The sequence below is a fragment of the Seriola lalandi genome, unplaced genomic scaffold (assembly GCF_002814215.2).
Source record: "Seriola lalandi dorsalis isolate HSWRI2012SDOR001 ecotype SW California unplaced genomic scaffold, Sedor1 jcf7180002054308, whole genome shotgun sequence".
NCBI lineage: Eukaryota > Metazoa > Chordata > Actinopteri > Carangiformes > Carangidae > Seriola > Seriola lalandi.
This window is the reverse complement of record NW_019524861.1, coordinates 47,115-70,996: the sequence shown is the minus strand read 5'-3', so window position 1 is coordinate 70,996 and position 23,882 is coordinate 47,115. Positions and strand designations below refer to the sequence as shown.

At 42.2% G+C, this 23,882-nt stretch overlaps 1 protein-coding gene across 2 annotated transcripts in view; it reads left to right on the top strand.

The window, feature by feature from the left end:
• The window catches only part of schip1 (schwannomin interacting protein 1), a 201,782-nt gene that overhangs the window by 137,022 nt on the left and 40,878 nt on the right, over positions 1-23,882 (top strand). Inside the window, exon 1 of one of the 2 annotated variants that reach the window (XM_023406428.2) lies at positions 22,591-23,159. The exons of the other annotated variant lie outside the window; for it this stretch is intronic. Within the exon in view, the coding sequence (XP_023262196.1) occupies positions 23,151-23,159 (9 nt within the window). The 5' untranslated portion in view covers positions 22,591-23,150. Of the gene's footprint in view, positions 1-22,590; positions 23,160-23,882 lie in introns of those variants that run through there. 2 annotated transcript variants of the gene reach the window in all.

Below are 23,882 nucleotides of genomic sequence, written 5' to 3'. Positions count from 1 at the left end.
CTGTAGATGGAGTGAAGGAGAAGGAAAGAAGAGGAAGCTTGGAGTTGGTCAGCAGGTTCAAAGAACAAGCAGGGAGAGTGTGAAACATGGAGAGTCAGTGTTTACTCTCATCCTTGCTGAAAACCTATGCATGGATTAGGTAATAGTGAGTGCTCTGAAGATGCTCTGCAGGTGGAGTACCCATTCTGAGACATAGATAAGTAGTAGACTGGAGTTGGGTTCGCAGGAATAATGCTGCCTCTCATCTTCAGAGTTAAAGACAGCGTTCAGAAGGGAAATAGCAGCGGAGATGGACCTGTTCATTAAACATGAGACACACACACACACACACACACACACACACACACACACACACACACACACACACGCCCTCCTGTCCTTCTCTTTTCTCTTTTCCACCCTTCATTTTGTCCTCTAATCTACTGCCACAGACTGACAGCATCAGCTTCCACACATATGCCTCCTCCTGCTCGCAGTGTAACACAGAGGAAATACTTTGTGTTGAATCCTCACAGTGCTGCTGTTGATTAGATAGTTATGCTGCAAAGGAGAGTCGGCCTGAAATAACACTAGACTGATAGTGGAGCCTTGTTGGCAGAGAGGGCAGCGATTGAGAGCGCATACACACACACACACACACATACACATATAGAGTCAGACACTCCCCATCTGAATCTGAACTATTTGCCTCCTACGCTATTGTGGAAGCACTGGCCAAGAAATAGCAAATAATTAGAATTATTTCACAGCCTTATCTGGGATATACACTTGTACACACACCCACACACACACACACACACACACACACACACAAACACACACACACACACACACACACACACACACACACACATACACACACACACCAACACACACACACACACACACACACACATTGAGAGGGAGACTGACTGAGAACCATTTCTCCTTTATAAAGCACACATGTTCCAAAATAAACCTGGGCTAAAGTTGACTATGTGTGTGTATGTGTGTGTGCATCTGTTTACATGTCACATTGCTTAGGCTCAATTTAACTAGCAGCTGCCCTGTGCATGTCACCCTGCTCTCTCCACACAACCCTGACTAGTGACGCAGATCTACTAATAACCACACACACTTACACCAACATAAGCACAGACCAACATACACACACACCTTTTCTAAAGTATCCTCCGGACAGTGGGTGTTAGCCAGCAGCAGTTTAAGTGAAATTAATGAGCTCTTGTAATGAGTGCATCACCAACCTGTGTGCTGTTGCCTCTGGGAAAAAAACAGAAACACACCCACACACACACACACACACACACCTACACACACACATACATAAACACACACACACACACACACACACACACACACACATATTGCAGCCCACAGGGAAGACTAGATTAACACACAGAGATGGAGACTGCTCAATCACTATGGTTACACAGATGGGGCCCAGAGAGAGGCCGACCAGCACTGAGGCTGGAGGCAAATGACACACACACACGTAACAAAGATAAACTGACACACACTGTATATGTTACATATTTACTAGAAGGTGTCTCTGTTCTCTTCAATCCACAGAATTTCAGAATGACAGTTTGTGTCATAATATTTTCATACTAAGACATTACTGCTGTCATTCTCTAATTTGAATTCAGCCGGGCTCTTGAATGTCAAATATAATTTGACATTTGTGACCTCTGACCCGGCTTATGTTTTTGTTTTGTTTTTTAATAATAATTTTTGACACTTACTCAACACAAAATAATTTTTGTCATTTGATTTGATCTGATGTCTTTGTTTCATTTATATTCTGACTTTAGCTTGTGCCCCACTGTGCTTCCCTGTCCTATCCTGTCTCTGTGTATTTAACGGAGCCCTTAGGCCCGACAGAATAAGGCCTATGACAGCACAGCCGGCAGAAACTCTTTTCTCTTCGCACTATAAAGTTTCATTGTCCCTTTTCTCATCAGGGAATTGTAGTAGAGATAGCATTAAAGTGAACGATATCGCTTGTATGTGCTCCATATCCGTCGGGACAGGCAGAGAATATATCACTTTGAGGAAAAGGGAATTGGGGCGGGGGAAGATGGTTTAGGACTTTCCTTTTCTGTCTTCACTCACATACTGTATTACCTTGTGGGGTTAAATCACATCACAGACTATAACTCCTCTCACTTCTGCACTCTCTTGCCTCTTTCCCTTCTTCTCCATCCCTCCATTCTTTCCTCCTATCTCTCCTTCTGTCCCTTTCCGATCCCCGAGGGGACATACGTTGTCATCCCTCGCACCCCTGAGGGCTCCGCAGCCTGACAACCCAGCAGCCCCGTTGTCCCCTGGGGGCTAAGGGTGCTGCGGGAGCAAGAGGAGAGATACATATAGGCGTGAGGAGTGAAACGGGAGATAGGAAGGGATCTCGCTGTGGAACGGCTGGAATAGAGTTCAACAAGGGGCATGTGTACGGCGTGCGTGTGCGCATGGATGCATATAAACAGAAATGGTGTTCACACATGGGCAATGCATTGGGGTCCTGCTGTGTGTGAGCTGAGGTCATCCAGCATGTGTTAGCTGAAAGGCCGTCTCAGTGAGCTGTTGCTTCAGACACATGGCTGACTATTCTTAGCATGGCGACAAGACACTGAAATACTAGCCACACTGTTTACTGGGCTGCAGCTACACCTGTCTGCACTGGGACTGGGGCAGACACACACAAAGGTAGAGAGAGACTTGACATATATTCTTATAAGCCGCATAGTTTTTAGGCCATGTGCTTCATTGGGATTCTTTTCACCGGCTTTATTGTAGTCCTCTATTTTCATCCACTTCTTCTGTGAAGCTTTATTCTTCCCTAATTCAGTGCATTCTTATATTTATCTTTCCCTGTATCCATGCATCTCTCCTCACATTTATTTATGTATTCATTCATCATCATTGTCCCTCATCTGAGAGCTGGGAAATAAATCAATATAATATTGATACTGATATATGAGATTAAATATAGTCTGGGATTGGTTATCATATTGTCAAGATTGGTGGCAAATTAAAGGAAATCTCAATATAAAGTGTTGGGACACCATGAGCCTCCAGAGTGACTTCAACATTCCTTGGCATAGATTGTACAAGTGTCTCAGCCCTGCTGGAGTGAATGAGTCCTCCAAAAAGTATTCCCTCATACACAAAGATAGATTTGGTGTTTTGGGTGTTGTTTTAATGGTGGTGGTGCAGAGTCCTTTTTATGCCTTTGCAGAGGCAGGGCCGGAGGCATAATGTTTTCGGGGTAGTCCGTCTGTCCATCCCATAAGTGTGAAAGTGTTAAAAGTGCCAATAGTGATCACCTGATTGTGTTGTTACATATTAATGCCAAGGTATAAATGTTTTTATAAAAGATGTCACAATATTTGAGTTTGTCAGTATCTCTCAGTGCTGTATATCTTTGTTGTGATATAAGATTGCATAATGCTGTTGACAGAATGCTTTATCTATTTCACCAACCCTTCCGATGTCCCTACATCTTTCCTCTCATCATCCATTCTTCCTTACATCCTTCTTTTCATCCATCACTTTATCCATCGTTACAAATAACCTCATATTCATTCCTCATATCTCCATAGAGCCTTTCTATCATCTATGTTTCCCTCATAGATCCATGTGTGCGTTCTTGTATCTCCAGTTTGCAGTAGGCTGGAGGTAGGAGGCCAATGACGGTTAGAGACCCCACAGCAGACCAAATGAGTCTGTCTAGCTGTGACCAGACCTGGGGAAGTGGTGGCCTTGTCGTCAGCATGTGACATCTAGGCCGGCTGGAGCTGCCAGACAGAACCAGTCAAGTGCAAAACTAATCTACCTATCCATTTGTCTGAGAGCTGCAGAGGCAGATGGAGGTGGTATAATTGTGCTCAGTGTTATAAGCATTGCCACCGCTTTTTGTTTCTCATGGTTATGGAGGCCAGATTTCACAGTCCATTTTTACAGCATTCCGTCTATCTCTGAGCTCTTTTAGATTGCACAGACATGCTGATAATTGAATGAAAAACAGGTCCTGCGTAGGTAGGTGTGTGTGTGTCTGTATGTGGGGTTTAAAGCCTGGTTGCATTTTATGAGCAATAAGCTGCTGTTTGTGATCCTCTGTGGATGCATAGATAATATGTCTTAGTCAGCAGACTGGTAGTCTGTATATTATAAAACCGTGCTCAGGGTAATTGACTGAAAGGAGGCGAGACAGAAGAATAGAGGTGAAAGATAGAGCTGTATTGGGAATAACAAATACACTGATGACACCATCAAAATCTAGCACATCGTGTATCTATCCAGTGTGAATATGAGTTTACACTTTCACACATTCTGGATGATGAAAATGTGTCACCCGAGTGAATAAAACTTCTGACTGTATATAATCTTTGCATTACATTAGCATCTTTTTCCTTTCCTTTACCCTTCTGGCCAAAGCACCCAGGTAGTTAAAATGTTAATGAGTTGGATCAGTTTAATAATGTCACCAGAGCCAGGCTCATCAATCATGCTTCATATGGAATAGAATAATGCTGATGTGAATACAGACTCAGTGCAAATTAAAAGTCATTATGCCTCTAGCTTTAAAAACACTGGCTTTTTTCCATGTTCATAAAATTCTGTGTGTACAGTATGATAGTCTTCTTTCCTTCCTACTTCCATCCTTTTATACTTTGCTTTTAAAAGCTATTCTTTCCCTTACTTTCAACTTCTAGTGCTGCTTTCCCTACCTGCGTCTTTTGTGTGTGCTTCTTCTCTCCAGGCATTTCCTCCTCAGTTTTGCGCTGCAACTTGCTGTCGTTTCTTCCTTCAGCTCTTGTCTATCTGACAAGGCCTCCTGTGCAGACTGTTTCACGTGTTTCCCCACACACATTACTGTAAAAACAAGCGTGCACAGACACACACACATACTAGCGGGAGCGTTGCAGTCTCAGTCTTTGTTACTATGACAGGGCTGTCGCTCCCATCTAGATGTTAGTTTAGATGGGCTGAACCAAGATGGCAGAGCATACTACGTCTCTCTGGTTCTCTTTACAGTTGGTTTGAGTGGCCGTGTGTGTGTGTGTGTGTGTGTGTGTGTGTGTGTGTGTGTGTGTGTGTGTGTGTGTGTGTGTGTGTACTATATACCACAAGACATTACAAATTTGTTAACTACCTTTTACTGTTCATACCTAACTTTAGTATTTCAGGCGATATTATGCCATTGCAGCCAATGAAGCAAGTAATCCAGAAGGATTACATTATGGCAACATAGACTTCCAGGATCTGTTCTACCTTAATCTTACAGGTATTAAATTCAGTGGATTAGCCAAAAACTGAATCACCATCTGGCTATTTATCTACAAGTGGTTTCTCCACTGAATTTCCAGAAAATGCACTATATCACAATATACTACATGGATCACCATGAATCTCTCCCAATATAATCATCAGCACAACAGTTTAATAAAGCCATCAGAAATTATCTGTTTTTTGTTTTTTTTCTTTTGTTTTATAAAAAAAAAAAAATGGTTAAATGTACAAGCCTGTCAATATAGAAATGTGGGTGACGAGTTAGCTCTGTCTCCCAAGGTGCATTTCAGTACGAAAACATCCAATCACAGCAGTTCAAATTCTGAAACTGCAATGATGAAGCATTTGGAAGTCACTACAGCTCTGAATCACGCCTCTGAACGGCATCTTGCCAGCTGAGGTTCATAGGTTTTAGAGACGCGTCATACCAAACTGACGCACAAAACGTACTTTCACAAAAATGAAGCTGAAATAAATGACAACGGTCGGATATAACATCAACATATTTTTAGTTTAGTGGCAAGACTCCTGTGCATCCTCCCACTGCACATTTCTATATTATAATAGAAGATTTTATCCACATGTTCTGCCCTACTGCTACTGCAGGCACGAAAGCACATACAGGTGCACTTCCTCTGGAAACCTTGGAAACGCTCATACAAAAACAAACATTTCAGTTATGGTAGCAACAGTTAAAGCAGATTAAGCATGTGGAGCTGAGGTCAGCAGTTCACTCTCTGGTCATGTTCTCAGTCTAATCACAGTCTGATGAAAATCCATAATCCCAATTTCTCACTGCTGTAAATTAGTTAGTCACACACTAATCTTTCCCAGGAGCACCACTGATCCAAATAAAATGTTGTGACTTTCCTACTTTGTTTGTGCGCCTGCGTTGTGTTAGGTGCTTCATTTTTATCATGCAATCCCATTTCCTTTTTCTCTCAGGCTGTGCTAATTTCAGGTTGAGATTACTCACCTGACTTCCTGCCCCAGGAGAGTGTATGTAAGACAAACAACTTAGTCACATAAGTATGTGTGCGCACGTGTGTGTTTAAAGTTGATATATTTAACTCTGTTGTGCACGTGTGCAGTTTTGTCCACATTTGTGTGACCCTTGTGTCCTGTACAGCATACAGCAGGCCTCATCCATTCCTAATTAGCGTGTGATCGATAGCTGGTTGTTGTGATGCTGTGCGTGGGGAGTCGTGTCAGAGCAGGGGAACAGTGACATTTCAGTGGACAGGGATTACTCTGTTGACCTTATTGTTGTGATTAGAATTCAGCCCCAGCTCCGTCAGAGATGACCTCACCTTGTTCACACTGCGCCGGGATACTGGAAGTTGTTCAAAACTCGTTCCTCTCCTCCACCACCACCCCCACCTCCCGCCTCCCTCCTCCTCACCTCTGCTGTACACTTTTGAAATATCCTCTGCCAGCATTTTTCTTTTCTAATGTGTTTTTTTTTTGCAAACTTTCTCAACCTCTTTCTAATTTCTACAAGCATGACTGCATCTTGCTTTTAAAGCATTGCCACTTCCATTTTTGCATGTTACTGAACCTTCTATATTTGCTACTCTTGCTACACTGTCATCTCGAGATTACTTACCACGAGATTTGCAACTCCTGTTATGGCATTATCTTGCCTCTGTGTGTGTGTGTTTTTGCAGAAGTGCATGTGTGTGTGTGTGTGTGTGTGTGTGTGTGTGTGTGTGTGTGTGTGTGTGTGTGTGAACGGGCACTCATGTATGGAGTTACAATATAGCTTTTCGTGACTTTTTTCAGTAAGCCAGTATGCTCTTTTATTTTCTGACTGTCTGATAACTCTGATATGTTGATGTGTAATCTCCAAATACATGCATCTCCATACACATACAAGTATACCACATTCCCCCTCCATGTTGTTGATTGTTTAGTGTCCTATATGAGCTGCAAATAGGAAGGAAGTGTAAAAAGTGAAAAAAAAGGGACAGAGAAGAAAGAGCAGGACAAACAATCCCTGCTTTTAAAGAAAGTGTTGCATAGTTTGTCCTCCATTTGCTCTATTCTCCACTTTTTCCTTGTTGCTCCCTTTTTCTATAAGAGTAGTGATTACCGACCATTTAGACTGTGATGTCTGGCAGACATCGGTAGGAAGAGGAAAGAAAGAAAAAGTAAAACGGGGCCATCACTATTGAGATGATGAAAGATGAAGGTATAGTGTTGTGTTGCATCAATTGAGCTGAAAAGCCATATTGTGGATTATTCATTAACTGAGACATTGTCTCTGGAAATACGTGTTGCTATTGTCATTTTTTATGCTTTTGAATTGGGTAGCGGCAGAAATGAGAGGTGGGTATGTGAAAAGCTTAGCAAACAAAACCAAAACTCTCCGCAGTGACTGATACCGCTAGGGGTAAATGGAAGTATGTGTGTTTTTGTCATGTGGATGAACTCAACCGAAATGGCTAGTAAGGCTGTCTGAACTGAACACAAGGTTTATGGGTAATTCATACAAGTACATTTTTTGTCATTTGCAACTGCTTTGAAACCCCCACATAATCATCTGAGGGTGGGAAGACAGGCACTCTATGTGTGTTGTCTCTGCAGCTTCTGGTTTTAAAAAGGTGCAATGCCAAAGTGTAACATCATTACACACAATGATCCACTGTGGTTACCTTGACTAAATCACGCACAAGCAACACCGGGCTGCTGCAAAATAAATCCTCTTCTGTGCTTCATATTATTTATTTTTTCTTTCATGTCTCTCATTTTATTTTACTACAGATTAAGTAACTGAGCATGTGGTTATTGTGTGGATCACTGTATTGCATGAAAACATAATGACCAGAATTTCAATGATAAATTCAGCTTTAAAAGCCAAATCATCTGCCTTTGGCTGCGTAATTGTTTTGCCATCTGTTTGCACCTCATCTCTCTGAACCTGCAGAAACAAAATCCCTTTATTGTTTGAATGAGCTCATCTGCACTCTGCTCTTATTATGAGCCATGTTCGTTTCCAGCCAAATTTAGGGCAAATTAGGGTAACACTTGACAATACAGCCTGCAATTCCCAGTGTAATTTTCTTGCATAAATTAGGTACCAATAAAAAAGTTACTAGTTCCCGTTGGTATTTAAATGTAGGTACAGTTACCCAAATTTAAAATGAATTTCCAGAAAAAGGAAAATGCAAATGCATGTTTCCATCCATTACTGCTCTTTTGTGCACCAAGATGAACATTTGTTCTACAGAAGAGGTGCCATTTAACAACTGTAGAAGAAGAGGGCTCAGCAAGATGATGTGTTTAAAAGAGCAACAGTCAAACTTCAAATGACCTACAGTGATGTGAAAAATGTGATAGAAATATGTCATTTTTGCCTGTTCCGTGTATTAATTTGAGGAATGTTTCAGTTCTTTATCGGTCCACATAGATGTCATGTTTTCATCTGCTGCAATTTGTAATTTCTTTAGTGGAGCAGAAACTTCACTGGATGCTTCATGTACGTTATGAAGTCTGCTTCCATTGCATTTCTGTAGCATTATGCTTTTAAACCAACTTTTCTACCTCAACCAAGAATAAAGAAGGTTTTCTTTATTTCAACTTTGACTTTCTGGCATTTGGACTTCCACAAGTCTTTTTGTTGCAAATTGAAAAAGGCAAGTGGATGGAAACAGACTTAGTGTGATTAACACAGCTGCTTTAAAACAAGTTAAAAACAAGAAATGTTTCTGGCTGAGAGGATAATCATGGATTGCCACAAGCTGAGATTTATATTCCGCTTTCCCATAACATTTTGCACATATTGCACTGAATGTACATAAGTGAATGTAGCAAGCACTTGGATACAACCGGCACAGGCTACCAAGGGGTGCCCCCTCACCTCCTCATGCAAACATGTACTGTATGAGCGGTGTGTGTTTGTGCATGCACAGCAGCTCGTTTGTTTATGCTCACTCAGTTACATTTCTCTGATGGCATGCCCACTCGTACCAAGTCATGGATACTTGTCTGAAGGGTTTAGCTGTTGAATTGCAATGTAGGGTTGTCATCAGCATCACTGCAGAATCACTGGATGACTGGCACACATATCTGGGATATGGCCCTGAGCGGCCCAGTAACTGCAGGGGCATATAATGGAGCGCCAGCAGCAGGTGAGGATACAGGATTGTGGATTTAGTCGCAGTGATTTGGCTCCGCTGGAGGGGACGTAGTCAGTTGGTGGTGGGAGAAATGCAAACCTGTCACACCTGTTTGAAGTCCGCTCTGCTTATCAGAGAGTTTTTCCAGCTCAGAGAACACAGCCAGTCTGTCACTATGCAGGACAGAGGAGAGGAGAGGAGAGGAGAGGAGAGGAGAGGAGAGGAGAAGAGAGGAGAGGTGGAGGGGTAGATGGCACTGGGGCAGCATTTTGGGCATAAGAATTCCTCTGTAGCCTCCCACTGCTGCCAGCTTAGTGATAACATGCATGAGTACACCTTGGGTGAAAGAAGATGGGAAGATGAGGAGAGAGGGAGGATGGGAAAAGCAGGGCAAAATTGACAGATTCAAAGGAGCAAAGTGGTCTGAAAGCCTCCCACATCCTCCCTCCCCTCTCCATCTTCTCTGTTCCTCACAGGGGGGCCTGCTAAGAACGTTAGTGTCCATTAAAATTGCAGCATGTTTACATAAAATGAACACAGCCTTGTGCTGTCTTTACCTCCTACCTCATCTCACCCTCCTACATAACACACACATCTATAAGCCATAATTGAATTTATTTACTCATAAACAACCAATGCTTTCAAATGTAACTTAGTGTACAGTTTAAAGCATTTATCCTCTATTTAAGTGACATTGTACAGACGTTCCTCTCATAAACTCCCAGTGACCTGCCTTTTCTGTCAATTAGAACAATTAAAATCCATTTATCTGCTGCGAAAGAGAAACTCCTTTACATTATTTGCTGTTATTTTTCTGAGCTGGCTGTGTTAAATGTAGCACAGAGTGGCAAAGACATGCACACACACAAACACAATTGCTTGCATTCACCTATCAGCTGCTATATTTATGTGCTGCACTGTTGTTTTGCTTTTGAATGATTCAACACACTCTATTGCAAGGTCAGTTTGCTGACTGATTCCTTTTGTTAGGTTGGTTTTGTCAATAGTCTGCTGATGACCCACCCACCCCCCCCCCCCCCTATCTCTGTGCCAGGGAGCTGGGGGCTTGATGCCCTCGGTGCCTATTTACCCTCCCAGCCTCTTCAGCAGCCCCTCTGATGCTGCATGGAGCATCAGAGATGGCACAGAGATAGCCTGGAGGAGAGAGATGAAGAGATATGGTGAATGTAGAATACAAAAGAGTAGAAAGAGACACACAAGTTTTTGACTGCGTTCTGATGAGGGAGGAATGTGGCAAATGAAAGGGAGCACATTAGTAGTGATGAGAAGGGGGGGGGGTGGTGCTCATCATGATGGAGGTGATAGGGCCCCCTCAAGGTGCATTCAGGCTGAGATGACATTGTCCGTCTTCAATTCCAGTGGCTTTCGGCACTGCCTCTGACAGGGGCGTGCATCTCTGCTAGAGTGGCTGGTTACCATTGTGGCTCTCTCAGTGGTTCAGGCTGGATTGCCTTTTGTTCATTATGGTTCTTCAGTGGAGAAAATATTCAAAGCTCCAGATTAAGTTAAGTTTGTTTTTTCTTGTTTTGTCTTCAAAAGAACAAACCCATTACTCTGCTATGGAGCAGCAACATTATAATGTGTATTTCAATTCTGCTTATTAAATGGGGCTCCCTGCTTATTTGTCTCGCCAATCCACCTGCGGTTATTTAACAAAGCAGAGCTGCGATGACCAAGCCAGTGCCAGTGGGTCTGATATTTACCCTTGTCTCCTCAGAATGGTTTTATTAACAAATGACAGATGTAATTACAGAAACCAAACCATCATTTTAAACAAACTCTGGCGGTCTATTCACTGATTCTTCCATTATCCATGCTCTGTGGTCATGGATTAGCGCTCATCATCACTGTTGTATTATATAATCCACTTGAAAAAGAAGGCTATTATGATTTAAACTGCTATAATCTGATCTCGTTTCCTACTCTGTCTCCTCAATTACTTCATCATTTAGCCAATCTCTGAATGTGTCTTCTATCTACACACTACAATGAGGTGTGTGAATATGCTGCATTAAAATTATCAGTGAGGTTTTCATCACTTACAGGAACAGTTCTGGCACTAAACTCAAGACAGGATGATCCAAATGCATATGTCCACTGATCCCAATTCCTGAGTCCTGCAAGCAAAAAAACGTAAGGAAAACACCATTTACTGAATGTCTAGGAAAGAGGAAAACTGATGAATACGGTATGGTAGGCATGCAGGCCCTAATGCTGCCAGTGACCATTGACTGTGTGATGGTTTCTTTATTCTCTATGACCACTTGCAGGAAAAAAAAAAAAGTTGTGAAATGCAAAAAACTCCAAGCCTGGCTATAACCATTGTTGCAAAGATGACAATTTATCCAGATACTGAATGATAGACTACACATTGACACCACAGTTAAAATAAAGAGAGGGTTAGCAAATAAAATTGGATTTTGCATATCTTTGAAGCCAAAATTAGATTACAAGACCAGTGTGTCAAGGACACATGAATGTACACCTGATGATAATTGTCAGAAAGAAAAAGCAACAGCTGAACATTCACCTTGAGGAGGTTCAATTATTAAGAGGAAAAATAACATACTGTTAAAGGTGGAGGATTTTCAGATTAAAATAGCAACACTGGTAGTTAGAGGGGGAATTGTTGTATGTTTATTGTTGCATTTGGGGAGAAAGAGCAGGGAGGACAGTAAATTAATTTGTGCACACTATTAGGCCGAGGGTAATTATTTTGATTTGCATGCTTTTAGGAACTAAGGAAACAATTAGATTGGCTATTACCTGAAAGGATATAAACAGAACTGATACTCAATAACAAATTAAATACCATAATATTATATTTAACAAAAGGCAATACACAAGTTGTAAAGATGAGAGAGAAAAATAAACCTAACCTCTATGACAGAAAGATATTGTTACACTGGAAAGTATACACAACTTGTAAAACGAGAATGAAGTCCAGTCAGGAATATTACTGAAGACTGATTGAAGGAGTTACATCACCTGAACAACAATTTACCCCCTGTACCCTTTTACAGACTCATGTTACTAATATACGGAAAAAAGAATGTAATAAACGCAGGATGCCCATGCAGAGTTCACATGTGAAATCCATATGGAGGAGCTTCAACTGGCTGTTGAATGAACAACTGGGTTAGTGGGAAACATGTGGTGATTCTCTGTAATTACTGTGATGAACAAAGTGCAAAGTGTGCACTGTATGGCCCAACAACCGACTGAATGTAAATTTTGCTCAGCTGCAGACTGCTTATGATTATACCATACATAATACAGGTATGGAGAATTCTTAGTTGAAGAGACTGTACGCAGAAGACTAACACTCCAAAGCAGATGTTTACCTAAAATGACAACCACAGCCTTTCATTTCATCTTTAATTTAGAACAAAAGACTGAATTACCAACTTAAATTACAGTAAGGAACTTTGACATGTGAACATTTATATTGATGTACTTTCTAAATGTGTATAAATATTTAAATGTGCATATCTGTGTGTGTTTATGAGTGTATGTGAATACTGTATCTACTGGCCATAGATGGCGGTATGATGCATATTTATTATAAACAGTGCCCAAGTGACAGCATGTATCTTAGCAGTGTCCCTGGAAAATCATTTTCATAGTTGATTCAGCGGGGCGCGGTTTAAGTCCAATGCCAGCGTTCAGTGCCAGTGCAGGAAGTAGTCTGCCCTTTCTGTAGTGAGGCAGAAGCTGAGGGTGTGGAGGTCAGGGTAGAGGTTGGGCTTTTTACACGTCTGACTTTCATGCCAGAAAGTAGAGTATTCCTCCCATCACACACCTACTGTACAAATATAACCACAATCCTTCCATTACTTTAACCAGTTTTTTTAGTCACCTAAGCTTGACCATGCTGTAGTAGCCCTTAAAATTACTACTTCTAACAAAACCCTGGGATTTTTAGAATAACCAATATCAGCATTTTGTCCTGTGATAGGATTGTCATGTATTTTGGCCACAAGAGACGGCTACGCTCTACCGTCATGGCACACCATAACATGGTTGCTCGGTACTTCTCTTTTGCCATCTCTGCAATGATGAGTTACAAGGCCCTGTCTCAGTGTGATGCAGTAGTGTCTCACACCTGGCAGTCCAGGAAGGATCAATAATTGATCTAGACAGTGTGCCACCACCCGCTTGGGTCTCTCAGGGTTCACATGTACAAGTGTAACCAAATAACACACACACACATACACACACACACATACACACACACACACACACACACACACACACACATCTTTTTCTCCTGTTACTGTAATGATCTATTTACACCATCAACTCAGGTATAAAATGGAGTTGTCACTCAGTCACAGCACAGATGATCAGATATCAGATTGTGCTTAACCCTGACAACTCTCTGGTGAACTGGCAGACATGGCTGCCTCAGAGGTCAAACTGTACAAGCTGTAGATCATCAGTGGTTAATGCTGGGCTGGTACTGAAACCTACAAGATGATTTCTGTGCCCTATTTTCCACTAACAACTTGTGCTCTGAGGTAGAATCATTTCACAGATGTGTGCACGTAGGAAAAAGGCTTTACTGCAAAATCGGAGAAAGGCCGCCTTTTTTTCATGTCAACCATTAACCCCTGTCCTTTCTTTTTCTATCTCATTCAGTCCTTCCTGGTTTAATTTGCTCCTTAAATCAACTCCCGCTGCCTTACTTCCCCCCAATCTCTGGATGTTTAGTCGTTTATGAGAGAAGGTGGAGAACAGCAGGTGCGAGGACTGCACAAAACACCAGAGAAGTGATCCAATTTGGAGTGGGCAGTAAATTGTGTGGACATCTGCGCACTGCATGGTGCGGAGCTGAGCACAGGGCAGGGTGGATGCATATCTCTGCCTGGCTGTACTGCTGACAGGGCACAGAAACAGCCGTGGAGGCGAGCCAGGCAGGCAGCAGAGAGAGAGAGACTGGGGATTGGGACCTGACACACTCTCAGAGTCTCCATCTCTATATCTGACTCTTTAACCGCTGTGGATGTTTTCTGCCACATTGCAGAAAGAGCAAAAGAGGAGGGTAATATGGTGTGGAGAAATATAAAGAGGAGTGAAGATAAAAACCATCTGACCTCAAATTCATCCACCATGCCAGAGATGTGGAAAGTTTGAAAATGTATATAAATGTGCTCAAATCTGACCATGACCATCATATAAAGCTTCAGGTCTCTTCCCATTGATTCATGAGAACTGGTCTTCAGTAACAGCACACAGTCCCAGGCCTGAATCTCTCCTTAGCCCCACAGGACACCTCTCCAGACTGGGCTAATTGAACAGATTACAAACCTCCCCTTCTTTCTCTCTAATTAGCATTAGTGTGCCATGGACTAAATGGGTCTGGAGTAGGTCTCGGCCCTCCACTCTTACAGGCGATTATGATCTCCTGCCACAGCGGTGTCTCTGGTCATAACTTCATTAACGACTTGGCTGACTTTTTCCAACTCTGCTGGTTCCAGTCCCCCCAGGGAGTTTGGGTCTGAATTTAGCTTCCCTATAGCAGAAAGATCTTTGATTGAATTTAGCATTTTTCACACAAATTTGTCAGCTCTCAGCTGTTACAAGAATGCTTCTGCTTTTCTATTTTGTGCAGTGTAAGCGTTCAGATGTATACAGACCATATTGGTTTTGATTAATCATGCTTGTCATCATGATCATCCCCGTGACTCACAACTATAGTCTTTCAAACTATCATTTTCATCAGCACAAGCATGGCTGTAATCACTCTGATTTCTGTAGTGATTGTCAACATTATCATTAGCAACATTTTCATCTTCCTCACCTTCTTCATCACTGTAATTCTCTTCCTCCTCCCCTTTAGTAATACCATTGCCTCCTCCTTCATCACATTTATTGCTCTCTCTCTCTCTCTCTCTCTCTCTCTCTCTCTCTCCCTCCCCTCACTTTCTTTATGGTTATGGCCATATGTACATATTCTGGTCTTTTCTGTAATTGCTAGTTTGGATTTATTTTTATTCATGATGAATGCAAAGCTGTGTGAAATGCTGTCTACCACTGAACAATCCATTTAGCCTCTATAAACCAAGCTAGATTAAACAAATTTGGTAAGTCTGTGTCTGTCCTAGTTGGGCAACAAGCTGTATACTGCATACACTATATTGCAGACTGTGACCCGACGTGCTTCCAATTCAAATGAATCTAATAGCTGTGAGTGCTTGTATATACGTTGGACAAGATGTTGCTCTCACAATTCATTTCACACTTCGTTAGCAAGTGAAATTGTTGGCTGGATATACAGTATGGAAAGGAAGATCAATATATTACAGCCAGGTATTAGTGGTGCAATCCAATACATGCACTGAGGTTCAACAAATTGTGTAAACACAATTACAAAAACATGATACAAAGGTGCATTGTTATGCGTTATGAGCAGATTTCAAACACAAATGTACATAGATGTGAATGTCTTTGCACACGCATATGCATGTAGTTGCCTAGGAAATGAAGAACACCCAGAATTTCACACACACTATTCTTTGTTCCTCCTCTTCACCCACCCAGTGATTTGAATGGAGTAAATCATCATTGTGTTTGGGAAAGAGATTGATGGCCGGTCTCAATGGTTTGCCCACCCATTCTATTTAGAACTGCAGGTCAGTCGGCCAGTTAGGGATCCGACCTCTATTGTGGCCATCTGACATCTCTATTCATCATCACACACTCTGCATCCTGCTGCTGCTGTCTCGAGGCATGGACTGCTTTGTGTGTCATTTTGTGTACTGCAAATATGGGGGAAAAGGTGCATGTCTGAGTTGATGATACAAGAATATATAGTGTATGGTGATATCAAATTTGTCAAACATCAGAGATTTTGCCATACCATTTATACTGTGGTATCTCTCCCTTCTATAACTTTGAGTGAATTAGGTAGTTGTGAGAAATGTTGCAAAAAACTGCTTCATAGCAATATTGATTTTTCTATGATTTAACAGCTTTTGCATTCATGTGATGATATACCGTGATTCATCCATTAGTTGACATTTGCTTGGCTGGATTAGCCAAAAGGCATCATGATCTATATATTGCAACATGAAATTGTAAGATAGTAGATAAAAGTATTTCTCAAAGTAATGTTAATGTGTATTTCTTACTTAAGGCACATTTAAACCTGATGCAAGAGGTTACATTACATTTACTCATTTGGCAGATGCTTTTATCCAAAGCAACTTCCAAGTGAGGGACAACCATAAAGCTTCAGTGCAATATGAGACCTTGGTGTAAGCACTAAGTACTGCATCTATTCAATAAGTGCAAGGAGATTAGGTCAAGAAGTGCATTGAAAGTGCATAGTAAGCGGTAGTTAGGCACATTAGGGTGTTAGAGTTGTTATGAGAGGAGGAGTCTTCAAGAGATTCTTGAAGATAGAGGGGCGCCCCTGCTCTGATAGAATTTGGAAGCTTGTTCCACCATCGGGGAACCACAGACGAGAACAGTCTGGACTGCGATGGCCTTGTGAGTAGGGATGGTAATACTAGACCACATTCCATGTAGGAACACAGTGGCGGAGAAGGAGCATAAGCCTGTATGATTGATTGAGTTCAAGCCTGGGTGCAGACCCAGAAGTCACTCTGAAGGCATTCATTAGTGACTTGAATTTGATCGGGCAGCCATGGATAACCAGTGTAGATCAATGAGTAGTGGAGTGACATGTGCCTTTTTAGACTGATTGAAGATCAAACAGGCTGCTGCATTCTGGACCATCTGTAAGGGTTTCACTGTGTGTGAAGGGACGCCTGCCTAATTTTTCTTATGCTGTATAGTGCAAAGAGGCACAACCAGGAGACGGATGCCACATGGTCAGAGATCTGGACAGAGACTGCGGGGTCATCTGTCAGGAACAATGGATATAGTTGGGTGTCGTCTCCATAGCGGTGATATGAGGAGCCATGGGAGCGGAAAATTGGAGGTGGTGGATATTGCAAAAAGTAAGGGTCCCAGCACCACTCCTGTGGAGAGGGGACGGGATAAGGCAGTTTGTCCTTGCCACGACACACTGAAAGAGCGCCCAGTGAGATAGGATTCAAGCTAAGAAAGCGCCTTGCTTAACGTACCGGAGAGTACAGAGAGAGTACAGAATTGAAGTTGTGAGACCTGTCTATAGTTCTCCAGGCTCTAGTGAGGGCTTTTTTAGCAGAGGAGTTACCTGAGTGACTGCAGGCTTCTTACGTGTAACTTAACATAAGTTACATAAGGATAACTTAACTTGTTTGATTACCGAATAACTTTCTCTTATGCACTTGCTGTGTTAATATTCATTAATTCGTTGTGAGAGAGCAGCAACTGTGGTGAGCAGAAGGTGTGCAGTGGAAATGGCTTTGCTAAATGTGTGTTACTGACGACTACTGAATCTTTGCTTCCTTCATGTTGTCTTCATTAGCAGCATTGGAAAGTTACAGGAGAAAAAACTAGCAGACCAAACTGACCTATCACAATTTTTGTGGTCCCCATGTGTTTCGGTGTAGCCACTGCAGTCTGGATGTGTAGTTACATGTTTGTGGAGCTCAGGACATAAGCCACAGCATAGATATAGAGCCTACACAGGTAGTCACCATAGGTAAGGCATAACCACCTGATGTCATCTGAAATCAAGCTTTAACGTAAGCTCTGAAAACACCTAGTTAAAGGGGCAATAGGCAACTTTCTCCCATAGCATTTCCAAGCGCTATTATTGTTGACGCTGCTATCTCAAATAAGAATATAGTAAATTTAATCACTGCTCATTTTAGAAAGGTCACTGCCAGGAAATGTGATATTTGTTCATCAATTGGACAATGAATCGTTTGTTACTGGCTGCTTGGGGTAGTGTTACCAACATGGCTACCCTGATCAGTCTGGCTACTGTCCAAAGCAACAAAAAAACTATAAGAATCCCAATTTCAACTAGAAACCCAGATATCAGTGCTTTGACAAAGACAGAGTAAAACACCTGGCTGCGTTAATAAGTAGGCAGGTTTTGTTACTTACTGATGCAGTATGAATGAGGCCAATTGAACATCAATTTTTTCTCAAGTCTCGCAGCTCTCTCCACAGTCAGACTTGCCAGGTTGGCCACCACATCAGTGTCCCAGTGGAGACTAAAAAAATACATAAAGTTGGGTGCCAATGGATAAGTCCAGGGCTGACTTTCTGTCCCAGTCTGACCATGGCTATATCCACTGAGTGAATGCCCATCTGAGGTTCACTCTTGTTTTACCTCAGTTTCTATCACTCTCCATCTTCTCCTTTGCCTCCTCTTTTTCTATTCCCGAGGAGGGTTTCAAAAGTTACTATGGTTGTTCCACCATCCACCATTTCCTACCTGGAGAAAGTTACTGATCGCTATGGGGAAAATAAAAGAGCTATCCTCTCTCTGTTTAGTTTCTCAGTCTGCTTTTGTGCTATAAATCGAGTCTTCATTTTTCACAAAACTACAGTCCTGGTGTCAGAAAGAATTGCATAGTGAAAGTGATCAACATTTACATCATAATTATAAGTTAAAACAAAAAAATTGTATATTGTCACTTGAAAGTAGAATGAAAGTGGAATTACCTCTTCAAATTGGGTTGTTAAACAAATTAAGCCCTTAATCAAGAGATTTACTTATGTAGGAATATGGCTGTCAAAAAAACTCAGGAAAAGCCAGAATTTCCACTCTTTTCTAATGTTATCAAAATCCTCGACATGCAAGACTGAGCGAGACAGACAAAGAGAAACCACCAGTCTTTCACAGACAGTAATACGTCAGTCAGTCTTTACAATTTTCCATTTACCCCACATCTAGGCAGCACTTTTTTAGAGCTGGGTACATTGGACTCCTCTTCGCATTAGGTAATAGATATAAGGAGAATGTGTAGAAGCTATAGGGAGTCATTTAAGTGGTACAAGTGTTTGAGGGGATACATTGAAAAGCTATGCATGAAATATAAAGATTTCTTTCATGACAACCAGGGTTGGCTCTTCTTTATCTGAAAATGACATGACATGAGGGACCTGGCTGTTGAGTCTATTGTCTGGCCTCTCGTGTTTCTCATAACCAGGCAGGACATTTCCCATCTGCAGGTTTGGCCTTGTACCACAGTCAAGTTTGTGACGCTTCATTTTCTGTCGTTTGGGTTCGGCCCGAGTCTTATTTCAAGGCTAGCTCTTCCCCTTGGCCCCTGAGAAGAAAGAGGGAGAGAGAAAAAGTGCGAGCAAGAGAGAGAGAGAGAGAGAGAGAGGATCCTCCAAGGTCACTTTCAGTGTCTCTCCGTTAGAGTTGGTGAGTTCCTGACAAGACAGAGACAGTTTCAATTTCTCACAGACTGTCAGGAGCTCCATGTTTTTTAAATGCCTGTGAGACAGATGTAAGCAGAGGAAGATGTTCCCTGACTTTTCAGTGTTATCTGAGGAGCATTCTTTTCTCCAGCCTTATCTCTCTGTCAGTAATGGGCCTTCAGTGATTCCTGCCAGATAGCTGCTGCGGATAGACTGTTAGGCAGGCAGATAGAGCAAAGCTTTCCCAGATACTGTAGATCTAGACCAGGCTGTTTTTCCACATGTTTCTGCCCCTTGGTGATTGGTAAACCCCACTGAATGGCAGTTTGACAGACACCGCACCTCTGCTTCTTAGTGGAGTGGAAGAAAAAAACAAAAAGAGATGAGTGATTGATCCGAAGTGCCTGAAGTGTTGCATGGTGAACTTTCTTTGACCACATCCTCAATCAAAAGTACAGTAAAAGTCATCTTCTTCTTCAAGGTGTGATGAAGACATGGATCAGAGATCTTTGATGTGACAGATCGTGGATATCTTCATCTGACCCTCCTGACTCTGAGCTTGTTGCTGCTTTTATTGTTTTGTGAAACAATTCACTGAGGAGAAGGATGCTATGTCAAAACTGTGTTTAGAGCTTTGACGCTAAAGGGAAATAGAAAACTTCAAAGAACGCAAACTGCATGCGCCTGTATGTGTGCAAAAGTGACCTAAACAATATTGACCTCCTGTTGACAAGTTAATGATAAGTTAATTGCCTGGTGAGCAAATGAACTTATAGTCCTCACATTCTCTCCAAGATAAAACACCCAAAGGTAGCTTATCCTCCCTAAAGGCATCCAGTTAACTCTACAACTTCTTACTTTAATTATCACTATGACCGATTAATGTTTGGGGAATTGGCGAAGAAACGCAGAAGGGTGGAAGTGGAAGGGCTGATAAGAGTTGAAAGCAGCAGTGGGGAATGGAATTGTAGTAATAAGCTGGACTCCTGCTGTCTCCTCTTTGGGGAGATCCCCACTAGTGCTGTCCCAACTGTAGTGTGAGGAGAGGCTCAGCCATGGGTCTTAAAAGTACTGCTCTGTTATGGATGAACTCCTTTGTACTGCTATTATCCATTCAACGCACCATATCTGAAGACAGCTCCCATCCTTCAAACAACTACAAGTCTAGGCTGCGCCCAGCGGAGCGAGAGTTCTCACTCAATGAAAGATTCCCAACAACATCACTGGAGCACAAGGCGGTGCTTTGGTATTTCCAGATGTTTGGCTTACGACTAGAGACGCAGATCCAGTGCCTAATAATAACACTTGTTGCTTTTTAGTATGTTTTACTCCTGTTGTGGATGAGATTGTTTTATCACTGACATTTGACTTGATCTCCATTTATTTTGGAGTATGTAAATTACCAGCTGCTGCAAGAGGAGACAGAATGCTACATGAAGATATCATACTATGTTGGTGTTAACCCCTCTTCAGCTCTGACACTGTAGCTGCCATCTGTGTGTGTGTGTGTGTGTGTGTGTGTGTGTGTGTGTGTGTGTGTGTGTGTATGTGTGTGTGTGTGTGTGTATGTGTGTGTGTGTGTGTGTGTGTTTATTATTTATTAACTCATATGTCTAGTACAGCGTCTTAATCCAGACCAATCCCCATGTGTGACAAAACAAAATGAAATAAGACAAACGACACTAGCACAGAATATCGAAGAAGATTGACACATATTTACAATACATTAACAATAATTATACTGTCAGTTTTCTTAATTAACTGATTTATCATTTAGCATAAAAATCAAATCAAAATTCTCATAATTTCTCAGAGCCCTTAAAATAGCTAAAATAGCATTAAACCCAAATATAGTCTTTTTACTATGATTTATGACTACAAAAGGCAGTCAATTCTCACATTTGAGAAACTGGAACCAGCTAAATGAATGGCATTTTTGCCTGCCAATCGACTAGTGGATCAATAAACGAATAGTTTCAGCTTTACCACAATTCAAAAAGTAAGGGCTGATAATTTTCAAATTTTCAGGGCTGTATTTGGTTGTTGTTTTGTACTGCGGTTGCAGTAGATAGGTCATATACAGTAATATTGGACCTAACATTGGAGAGCACTAAAAAGTACAGGCTATGAGAAAGGAAGTATGTCAGTAGTTTTGAGAGCCTTTAATGGTGTATAGATTGTTGGAGAGATAGTGAGCTCGTTTTGCACTGTTGGGAATTGGTGCTGCTCTGTTAATCTAATATAGAAGTCTCCAAGCAATATGTGATTTTTCATGTGTAGGTGTTTGATGATCAACTTGCCCTTTGTGCTGCATCTGATTTTATAGAAGAACACTATATTTTTGGACAATAAAAGTGTTGTTATTGTGGTTGTGCTTACCTTTAACAGTGTTTGGAATCTGCTACCTGTGCCTGCTGTGGAGGCTACATGTGTTTTAGTATAAAACAGATGAATTCACCTCCGTGTGACACAAACTGAACATTACAACTATCTGAAAGGCTGGATTTATTGCAGGGCTGTTGCATTGGATTGCATTAGATTGTACAGGTGTACCAATAAACAGGCAATTCGGTGTAAGATGAAAATGACAGTCTTTGCACAGCAGAAGGGTCCTTAGATGCCCGAGGTTTTTATTTATACAGTATATGTGTGATAGAAAACCCGTCTAGAAATATTCTAAATAGAGAATACCAGAAGTATGTTTAATAATTTACTCAGATAGTTTCCTCTCTCTTTCTCTCTCCATCTCTTTCTCTTTCTCTCCCTCTGTCTCTTCCTGCCATTTGCAAGGTCAGTGGGTGCAGAAGGTTGGGCTTTAGTTGTGTTCTGTCGTCGTCACTTTCTCCTCGGAGCTGCAGGCTGCGACAAAGAGCCGGCATATATGAGTGCCGCCACAAACACAAGACCTGTGCCAGCCACGGAGGAGCAGCGTTCTTGCTTTCCGTTTAGTTTTAAGTCTGAGTATTAACTGAGTGATAAAGGCCGTCTGCTTGTGTGGAAGCTCTGAAACGTGCGCGAGCCCACAATATAAGGGGACGCACTTTTACTCCGAGCCTATTCATTTTCCAGCTGACGTGGGAGCGGGAGCGCAGGCTGAATTGTTAGTTTGGTATCTCTCTGTGTGCCGGGAAGGAGAAGAGGGAAGCGGCGCTGACCTGCTAGGATTTTAAGCCATCCCCGTTATTATTATTATTTTTTTTTTTTTCAATCAAGACCCCAGACTCCGGGTGGCTCCGCTGTGGACAGACTATACTCAGAGCGATGACTGTACTGAATTATCCACCGGCTCTCTGTAATTTCTCCGGCGAAGACAGCCCCACCACTACCACCACCACCACCCGTCCTTAGAATAAAGCTGCTGTGAAACAAGTCAGCACCGTCGCCGTTGTCTAACAGCTGGGATTTATACTTTACCATGTCTTGAGACACGGAGGGGAAGCTACACAGATGATGGCAGTGAGTATATAGGCTCGGTTCAATGGCACTGATGTTGCATCCAGGCTACTTTTAGCTCGTCTCTCGGGGCAGGTTTTATCCACGCAGCCGGTGACTTTAATTTTGACCGATAATTGTGTATTGACAGGGGGTCCGTCTGGTCACAGCTGTAGCGGGTGTCATCCGCCGTGTGATATAGGGCGTTTCTGTCACCGCTGTTGCCGGGGGATATCAGGTTTCTCCTGGGACTTTTTGGGGAACATTACATCATTTGAGTAGCCTATGAATGACTCTGCAAATTGAAGGAACGCGCGTGTATTTTCCTAATGTTTATAACCTGAATAACGTGTCATTTTCAATCAAATGCATCCATTAAAATAAATGACAGCCTAGGCTATATGTTGCCAGATGTAATCATGGAGTTGTCATGCGTGTACAAATGCCACTTGGAGTGCGCTCGATGCACGCAAAGACTGGGCGTATGCGCGATGATGTCCCCTTACAAGGCATCTAGAGATCGACGGGCAGAGTTGTGAGGGTAGTCTTTGACATAAATTAAACTCCCCCCAAACACCCACCCGGCTGCGGGGTGGGGATCGGTGCAGCTGTCAATTTGCATGTATTTTGTTGGCCAAATCCAGCCTGTATGGTCTGCCTGCGGTTCGGTTAATCCCATAGCGGATCAGCTTTACCGCTCCAGCCTGCCTTCTTGCAGCGCCTTCCCCTCTCTCTCTCTTTACCCCC